Source organism: Nematolebias whitei, chromosome 8 (assembly GCF_014905685.2).
Source record: "Nematolebias whitei isolate Nwh7 chromosome 8, NemWhi1, whole genome shotgun sequence".
Lineage (NCBI taxonomy): Eukaryota > Metazoa > Chordata > Actinopteri > Cyprinodontiformes > Rivulidae > Nematolebias > Nematolebias whitei.
The window spans coordinates 39,077,807-39,087,211 of NC_056505.1; the positions used below are offsets into that span (position 1 = coordinate 39,077,807).

At 37.5% G+C, this 9,405-nt stretch overlaps 1 protein-coding gene across 1 annotated transcript in view; it reads left to right on the plus strand.

Moving 5' to 3' along the window:
- The first annotated feature begins 4,900 nt into the window (after positions 1 to 4,900).
- top3b (DNA topoisomerase III beta) overlaps positions 4,901 to 9,405 on the plus strand; it is a 26,566-nt gene continuing 22,061 nt past the window's right edge. The window contains exons 1-5 of the mRNA XM_037680618.1: positions 4,901 to 5,010; positions 5,894 to 6,025; positions 6,844 to 6,950; positions 7,049 to 7,123; positions 7,331 to 7,527. Coding sequence (XP_037536546.1) covers positions 4,941 to 5,010; positions 5,894 to 6,025; positions 6,844 to 6,950; positions 7,049 to 7,123; positions 7,331 to 7,527 — 581 coding nt within the window. The 5' untranslated portion in view covers positions 4,901 to 4,940. The remainder of the gene's footprint in view (positions 5,011 to 5,893; positions 6,026 to 6,843; positions 6,951 to 7,048; positions 7,124 to 7,330; positions 7,528 to 9,405) is intronic.

Sequence of the window (9,405 nt, forward strand, 5' to 3'; positions counted from 1 at the left end):
GAGAGGACAAGGATAGCCCAAGTTGTTATCAACGCTCCGTTCAGAAGCCTGCATCACTGATGGTATGGGGTTGCATGAGAGCTTGTGGCATGGGCAACTTGCATGTCTGGAAAGGCACCATTAATGTAGAGAACTATGTTCAGGTTCTAGAACAACATATGCTCCCATCTAGACGTCGTCTCTTTCAGGAAAGACCCTGCATTTTTCAACACGATAATGCCAGACCACATTCTGCAGCAATCACAACATCATGGCTACGTAGGAGAAGGATCCGGGTACTGAAATGGCCAGCCTGCAGTCCAGATCTTTCACCTATAGAGAACATTTGGCGCATCATAAAGAGGAAGGTGCGACAAAGAAGGCCCAAGACGATTGAACAGTTAGAGGCCTGTATTAGACATGAATGGGAGAGCATTCCTATTTCTAAACTTGAGAAACTGGTCTCCTCTGTCCCCAGACGTCTGTTGAGTGTTGTAAGAAGAAGGGGGGATGCCACACAGTGGTAAAAATGGACTTGTCCCAACTTTTTTTGGGATTTGTTGACACCATGAAATTTGGAAACAACAGATTTTTCTCTTAAAATGATACATTCTCAGTTTAAACTTTTGATCTGTGATTTGTGTTCTATTCTGAATAAAATATTATATGTTGGCACCTCCACATCATTGCATTCAGTTTTTATTCACAATTTGTTTATTGTCCCAACCTTTTTGGTTTCCGGTTTGTATATATATATATATATATATATATATACAATGCTGAAAGCCTAAGGCGGACCAAAGGGTTTTTGTGTGTGCTTGTGTGTTTGTCTTGTTAGCAACATGTCCCACGACCACTAGATGGTTTTGTATGAAACTTTTAGAAATTGATGATTAGATATACATTTATAAGCTGACTACTTTTGAAGTCAACCCAATTCACGATAGCTGCAACAGTCAACTGACATTATCAAAGACAAAAATGGGTATAACCAGTTTTATGCTAATGAGCTAAAGTTTGGTGAGCTAGTAGCTGAGGGTCAGCCCCAAGACTTACTCCCAAGCGCTACACATTGTGCAAACCTTTGCTTATAACTATGGCTTTAGTTGATGTGTTAGTGAAACTTTCTGAAAAATAACCATCCGGATTTATGTAATTTCACAGTTTGGTCCTTTCCATTCATTCACAAATCTAATAATAATTGTTTGAAACATTGCTACAAAAGGTGGACCCTTCATAGATTCTCTTATTGTAGATATTTACCAGAACCATCTTGAGAGGTCACCTGTAGACTAACAGTGTTCTTACACTCATCTTATATTCTTTGGCAAATTTTTGTTATGCATTAGTTTGGAAACTGTCACGACCTGCTACTGATGTGTTGAACTCACGTGCAGGAAGATGACAGCAGGCTCGAGATGAAAAGTTTAACATAAATGTATTTACAAAAAACAAATCAAAATGCTGACAGGGCGAGAGGCAGAACACAGCACCATTGGAGGACAAGCCGGAGACAAGTGACAAGACAAAGGAGCTGAATATATACAGGACAAACAACAGGCACCTGCAGTGATTAATAATGAAGACAGGTGAGACGAGGCCTGAACACAAGGAGGAGGAACACTTAGGGACAAATGAAAACATGAGGAAACATGTGAGAAAGACAGGACAAAACCCAGAACCCCTACAGAAACAGTCTAAAGCCCAAACTCTGAAAAACACATTTTTATTCTAAAGTATATGTCTTGCACTATTTTTCAGGTCAGCTTTTCTTCTGTTTTTATTGTTTAGACTTCAGAGTCACTGATGTTTAACACAGTATGATTTGATTTTGTATTTCATTGTTTCTCATTGTTTTTGTGTTATATTGTTTTTATTTTTGATGCATTTAATTATAATCTTGTTTTTTCTTTAATTGCTGCCTTGATCTGCTTGTTAAGCTCTTTGGTAATAGCTGCTGTTTTAAATGTGCTTTTTAAATAAATTTGACTTGATTGTCACCACTGCCTCGTCAGCCTTTACTGCTTCTGCCGTTAAAGGGCCTCGTTGACCAGTTTACTGTACCAGTTATCAAGACCATATCACAAAGCAAACTTTTAAAATGATTTCCATGAATGAGGACCAAAGAGGGTCTAAAATGCATTAAAAAAGCTAATGTAGCCTTAAAGGTCTTACAAGGCAGTGTGAAGTGGCATATATGTCAAGTAGTTTTCATCATTATCATCATCATCATCGTGGTATTTCTTACCTGCAGCTGTTCCATGTCTTGATAGAGCTTCTGTTTTATGATCTTAATTGGTTGTGTTAATCTTCAGCGTGTCCTTCTGCTTGGAGTCCGTCTCCAGTCTGGGCCTGGACTCCCCCACTTTATAGGCTGCTTTTTGCTGGGGACTGCTCAAACCTCTGGTCTGTCCAGACTGGTGGAGAAGTGGTGACGAGACTCCAGTTGGAGGGATTTTTATGGTGGCGGAGGTTAGGGATGATGACATGTTGGTCATCATAATAGTTTTTTAATTTTTTTTTATTGCCATTAGCATTTAACCTTGAGAGAATGGTTTTCTATTAACATAAAATGATGGGGGTGAGTCACTGATGGGATGGACTGTTGCTCTCCCTTCATGAACTGGAAATGTGTCTCAACAATGAGAACACGGACGAAGGCTTCTGCTTCACTCGTCACTGGTTTGTCCTTCTGTCAATGTCCATGTCTGAATGATCAATTTATGTTCTTTAGGTTTGGAAAAAAATATACTGACGTCACCAAAAGTGAGTTCTTGTAAGAAGAAACATTTTCTAAAGTTCACAGTCATAATGTAATCACTACTTGGTCTTTTTCTACGAAAAGTCAAATACAACCAATTCATGGATCCAAACACAAAGTTAGGAGATAAGTTCTGGTATTTATTGGTTAAAATGGAGAAAGAACTGGAAGAGGTGGAAATGAAGATGTTGAGGTCTCCTTAGGAGTGACAAGGCTGGAGAAGATTAGGAATGAGCTCATCAGAGGTACAGCACAGGTTGAACAACTGGTTGATAAAGTTAGAGAGACCAGACTGATATGGTTTTGGACATGTCCAGAGGAGGGACAGTGGTTTGGACATGTCCAGAGGAGGGACAGTGGGTATATTGGTAGAAGGATGTTAGAAATGCAGCTGCCTGGAAAAAGAGAAAGAGGAGATCTATGGATGTAGTTAGAGAGGACATGGAGGTAGATGGAGTGAGGACAGAGATCTAAAATCTAAAACTACCTTTAAAATTACCTTTTTAGAATAAATCTAAGGATGGTAGCCTCAATCAACTGATTTTAAAAATAAAAGCAAAACAAGCAAAACAACAACAAAAAAAGAGACAATTTAGCCCTAATCCTACAGTACTATGGTGTGGTCATAGCTGCGACTGTTCCTCAATGAATGTTCTGAGCACCGACAGATTACATGAGATTTCTGAAGAAGAAGAAGACACAGGACTTGTCATCACTTTATACAAGATCCAACAACATGTCAGGTCAACATGATCCTTGTGAACACGAGGAAACACCAGAGCATGTCATGTCAGTATGTCAGAGATATGAACGACACAGAAGACATACAACAGATTCAATTCAATTCAACCTTTATTTATACAGATAAATCACACTGAGCCTTGAAGACTCTTACAAGCAAGACCCGTTTAGATGAATTAGAAAAAAATCAAAGAAACATTTAGTATAATACACATATTACAGAAAAGAATTGAAAAGTAAAAGTATTCAAATTATTATGTTTTTTGTGCAGATAAACAAAGTTGGTAAATAGAACATAAGCATGACTTCACACACAAACATAAATACCAGTAGGTATTATCAGTTGATGGCAGGGTTTGTAAGTTACATTTCTCTGGGTACCAGCACACACTGGGGTTGAGGGAATCAAAGCAGCAAACAGGGCAGCAGGAAGGGCAACAACACAACAAGTTAACTTTACAATAACTACAAGCAAATCAGAAGCAAGAAGCATTATTAAACAAAAACTGAAGGAAAAGAGGCAGAAAGAATGGGATAAAGAAAACTAAGGAGGATGGTATTATAAGATACAAAGAAGAGTGGAAGAGATGAGAACAGCAAGAGAGATTATTAACAAGATTGAGATTTGGACTCACTGCACTTAACAGGACACCATTCAGTTCAATTCAATTCAGCTCAGTTTATTTATGTAGTGCCAAATTCCAACAGAAGCTGTCGCAGGGCACTGACTGTACTCAGAATATATAATAATGTATGTATGTATTCATATAAAAATGAATAATGTATTCGGAATACACTAATATGAAACAGGAAATTGTTAACCTTCTGGAGAGAGGGAAACAATACACGATGTACTGGTAATAATCTGTCAAAGATATGAGAGAAGATACACGATGAAGAAATTTACAAGGATTAAAGAAACATTTAGTGGATCAAATAGACTACAAAACGAAGTAAAAAGTAAAAATATTTAAATTTTAATTAGATTCTTCAGGAAAACAAAGTTGATTAATAAAATGTGATTATGGACATATTTACACATACCCAAGATGATTGTCATTCTGATTTCTTACCGTTAGGTGGCGGTAATGCTTATAAATATATGTTGTTTAACTAAGCGCAATAAAATCACAAGAAGAAGACAAAGAAAAAGAAACAAAAACAAACATAAACAGATTTAATAATTACTACCTGTGTAAAATAATTTAATATCAATGATCTGCGTTTGTCTGTGAACATAGGAACGACCGTTAAGTAATAAAATAAACCCGGAAGTCAGACGGAGTCTTCCGGTGTAGCATTAGCTCGTTGTTCAGTGGCTCATGTTTATATCTATGCAGGACAGGTCTGTCATTTCTCCGTCAGGTAGTTCTTGCTGTTGAACATCGTTTCTCTTAATGCTGATGTGAGGTTGAACAGAGTCTTCTTCAGGATCCGACTGGACCCATTCATCCTGAAAATGAGAACTGTTCTCATGGTTGCAGAGAAACCATCGTTGGCTCAGTCAATTGCCAAAATCCTCTCCAAAGGCAAGAAATACATTTATTTGAACTGATGATTGAAAACTGCTTTTGCTTAGAAAATATGTCTGTCAGCATATTAAGGTGGAATTGGCTTTTAATAGTCAATATCATTGTTATAATAAACGCGATTAAACTGTTATTATCTTGACTGGTGAAACTTGTCATGCCGTGGACAGATGGAAGTTTCTGTCCGTGAACTTCTGATCAGCGCTCATACGAACTTTCAACATCTGTCACATTGTGCTGTGTGATAAAATGCACATTATAGAGTGGCCTTTTATTGTGGTCAGCCTGAGGCACACCTGTGCAATAATCCTGTTGTTTCATCAGCATCTTGATCCTGTGAGGTGGACGGATGATCTCAACAGAGAAGAAGAGATCACTAACACACGTGTGAACAATGTTTGAGAGAAAAGACCTGTTGTTTACGTAGAAAAAGTCAGATCTTTGAGTTCAGCTCATAAAAAGTGGGAGCAAAAACAAAGTGTTGAATTGAAATATTTGTTCAGTATCTTTATATATTTTTATCAGTTGACGTGACTAAATGTATACGCTCTATTTCAATGTTTTCTTCAGTCTCAAATGGCAAAACGACAGAAAGCTGAAACCTAAACTTTGCTCCGTCCCAAATTTGTCATGTTCATATTGTTCCAACTTTAATGCATATATAACTTGATAACGCCCCTTTGGAAAAGGAGTCTTGTGTGACTTCTTTAATTCATCTTCATAATCTTCTGATAACTCTTATTGTTTACAAACTATATTTCCATACTTGTAATGGTAGAATCTTTTGATTCATCCATGACAATGGAAACACAATTCATTCATAGATTTGTAAATTACTATAAATGGACTTTGCTTTGATGCTCCCCGTTTTATTTTTTTTTAGGAAATTGTACAAGTCGTAAGGGACTGAATGGAGCCTGCTCAGTGCATGAATACTCGGGCAGTTTCCAAGGCCAAACTGTCTGCTTTAAGATGACTTCTGTCTGTGGACATGTGATGAGTCTGGATTTTACTGGTAGGTATCTGCGAATTGCATCGATGATGATGTGTAACAATAATTTAAATTCCTATAACTTTTGCCTGTGAGGCGCAGCGGTTTACGTGTTCTCCATGTGGGGTTTCTCCAGTTACTCTGGTTTCCTCCCACAGACCAAAGACAAGACCCATTACCCAGTTGTCACAAACTAAAATTTTTGATTTACTGGTGTTACACCATATTCTGTGACCACCGTATATTGTGACTGTCTATATTTCCATAATAGTCATGATATTAGTGGTCAGATGTTACTTTTTATTCATTGGAGGAAGGAGGCTGACTCTCTCCCTCCTCCATAAAATACAATGTAACATCTGACCACTAATATCATGATTATTATGGAAATATAGACGGTCACAGAATATAATGGCAATTATCAGATATGGTAAAGTATGGTGTAAAAATGCAACAGCGCCCCCTACAGTCACAATATATGGTGGTCACAGAATATGGTGTAACACCTGTTTATATATATTTTTTTTAGTTTGTAGATTTTATTATAAAACACATTGACCATTGTGTCGTAGTTTTGGTTTAAGTATATATTTTTCAGTGTCACAACTTGTTCCATATATACTCAGGACTATGTTGTCAAGATGAAGTGGTGTGTAGATGATGTTACCGTAGTTATTTATCATCTTAGAAAATGTGTGTAGTCCTCCTGTATGTGTGTTTGACACAGTATCACTTTGACTTTTATCTGTTTTTCCAACCACATCCACATACAAACACCAGAACGGAGTGTGTTTGACTCACTACAATCTAATAATTTATGTTATTTTTCTTTCTTTTTCTAGGGAAATACAACAACTGGGACAAGGTGGACCCTGCTGAGCTCTTCAGTAAAGCTCCAACAGAAAAGAAGGAGGCCAACCCGAAGCTCAACATGGTGAAGTTTCTCCAAGTAGGTTGACTGGTTTGAACAAGATTTTAGTGCGCTCTGTGTTTGATGATGTCGTCTTAGTTTCGGTCTGTGTTTCACACCATGTTTCTCATTGTCAGGTTGAATCCAGAGGCTGTGACTATGTGGTTCTATGGCTGGACTGCGATAAAGAAGGCGAGAACATCTGTTTCGAGGTAACTAAGGCTCATTACTGTATATACCGAACAATAAGAAATTTAGATTGTGGTTTATTTAACAATTACTATTATTTTAATGTAGCTTGAGATGACAGTCTTCTATGACACAGCAAGTAATAGGAACTTATAATTTGCTTTGGTAGTTCATTAATTATTTTAAAAATTTTCATGAATATTAGATGTTGATTATTTTTTAACTCCCAGGTTCTGGATGCCATCCAGCCAGTAATGAATAAAGGAATAGTCAAGGATCAGAGCGTGTTTCGTGCCAAATTCAGTTCTATAACGGACACGGACATCTGGAACGCTATGAACCACCTGGGAAAACCGAACCAGAACGAAGCGCTGTCGGTCGACGCTCGTCAGGAGCTGGACCTGCGCATCGGCTGTGCATTCACCCGGTAACACATCTGTCTCCAGCCACACAAACACAGCTGTGCTCAGCCTTCTTCTGGATGACCTCGGCTGAAGGTTTAGAAGAATCTGACTAATAATCATAGAATTACTGTTTTAATCATCATCGCACCTCGGCTGCAAGTGGGGCGGTTACATAAAAAAACCTATAATGCAGTCCAGCTCTGTTAAATTTCTTATTAATAGAACTTTAGAGTTTGACATAATATGTATTCATTATTCAACATCCCCCCCACCCTCCAACAAAACTATAGAGCAGGGGTCACCAACCTTTTTGAGACTGAGAGCTACTTCAGTGGAACTGAGTGACAAGAAGGGCTACCTGTCTGATACAAACATAAATGTGCACGACTCACCTTTAATAATAATACATTTAATACATGTGAATAGATGACTGCCTGATCACATCTGATCTGATCTGTGAAGACTCCACACAATGATTATCAATAAGGATTTAGCATGGCAAATATGATCAATTATTATTGATAATTAGTGATTAGAACTCTCAATCAAGAACTTGATTCATCAGTTTGGATCCCTTTTGGTTCTTCTGTGCAACTATAAATTGTTCCTAGCTGTGACTGAGAGTGTGGATGGTTGTTTGTCTCTTTGTCTGTCTCTGGGACAGACTGGAGACCTGTCCTGGCTGTCCCCTGCCTTCACCCAAAAGCAGCTGAGATTGGCTCCAGTCCTAAACAAGGGGGACATAATGGATGATTTACTACAGCAGAAAACTGATATTTAAACATAAATTACCATTTCTTTTATGTTAATCTCAATCAGTAACATTTGAAATTCAGTGTATTTTATAAATATTTTATTAACAGTTTTGTAGAAATGAACACATTTGTAACATTCATTCAAAATATGCCCTTTATTATTATTTAAAACTATTAACGACTTCTGTAAAATTTTTAAGAAAGTATTGTACTAACTGTTATGTTTGTAACATTTCAGAACTCTAACTTGTAGATACAAATTATCAGTAATGTAAAAAACGAACACATTTTTATTGAATCATGTGACATTAGTAATGGTCCTCAGATCTGCAGCATTTTTAACAAACCATCATATCTTTTACTCTTTTTAAAGACATTACTTTTCAAATATTTCATTGTTGTTTCTTTTAAGACCTCATCTGAAAATGCCTCATGAAAATCGTCTGCCATCGTCTCAAAGCTGCCTCTAACTCCGACCTTCTGTCTGTTGTGAGACACGGGGAGGTAGTTAGCATTAAAGCTAATGTGTTAGCTGGAGAAGTGTCGCTCATGTTGTTCTGCTGTCACCACTGCCCACTAATGAGACATAACACACTTGTCTTTCACACCTGTATAAAGACCTCTTCCTCCCAGTCACTGTGAACAAATGTTTTATTACGTTTTTCTGTAATTTTAACCCCTTGGAGGTAAAACTAGCTTGTAGTTGCGCCACTGCAGAGATGGCAGTTCATCTTTGCATGATCCTGAACTTTGACCCCTGACAAGATTGCTAAACTGTATATGTAAAACTATTTATTTTTAAAGTTTTAATTAATTATTTTCATTTCAAATCCACATAATTTCAAATGTTATTTCTTAAATTTAAAAACATAATTGACAAGTTTTCGGTGGTGCTCCTTGATGATAAGTGTTATTTTTAGAACATGCCCCGCGGGCACAGTGTTGGTGACCCCTGCTATAGAGTATAACATTCCTATAGTATTTTGATAGTTCTGCTGTTCTTAATGCCTTCTATAATCAACTTTAAAATGACTAAAACATCCATCCGTCCGTCCGTCCGTCCGTCCGTCCGTCCATCCATCCATCCATCCATCCATCCATCCATCCATCCATCCATCCATCCATCCATCATCCATCCATCCATCC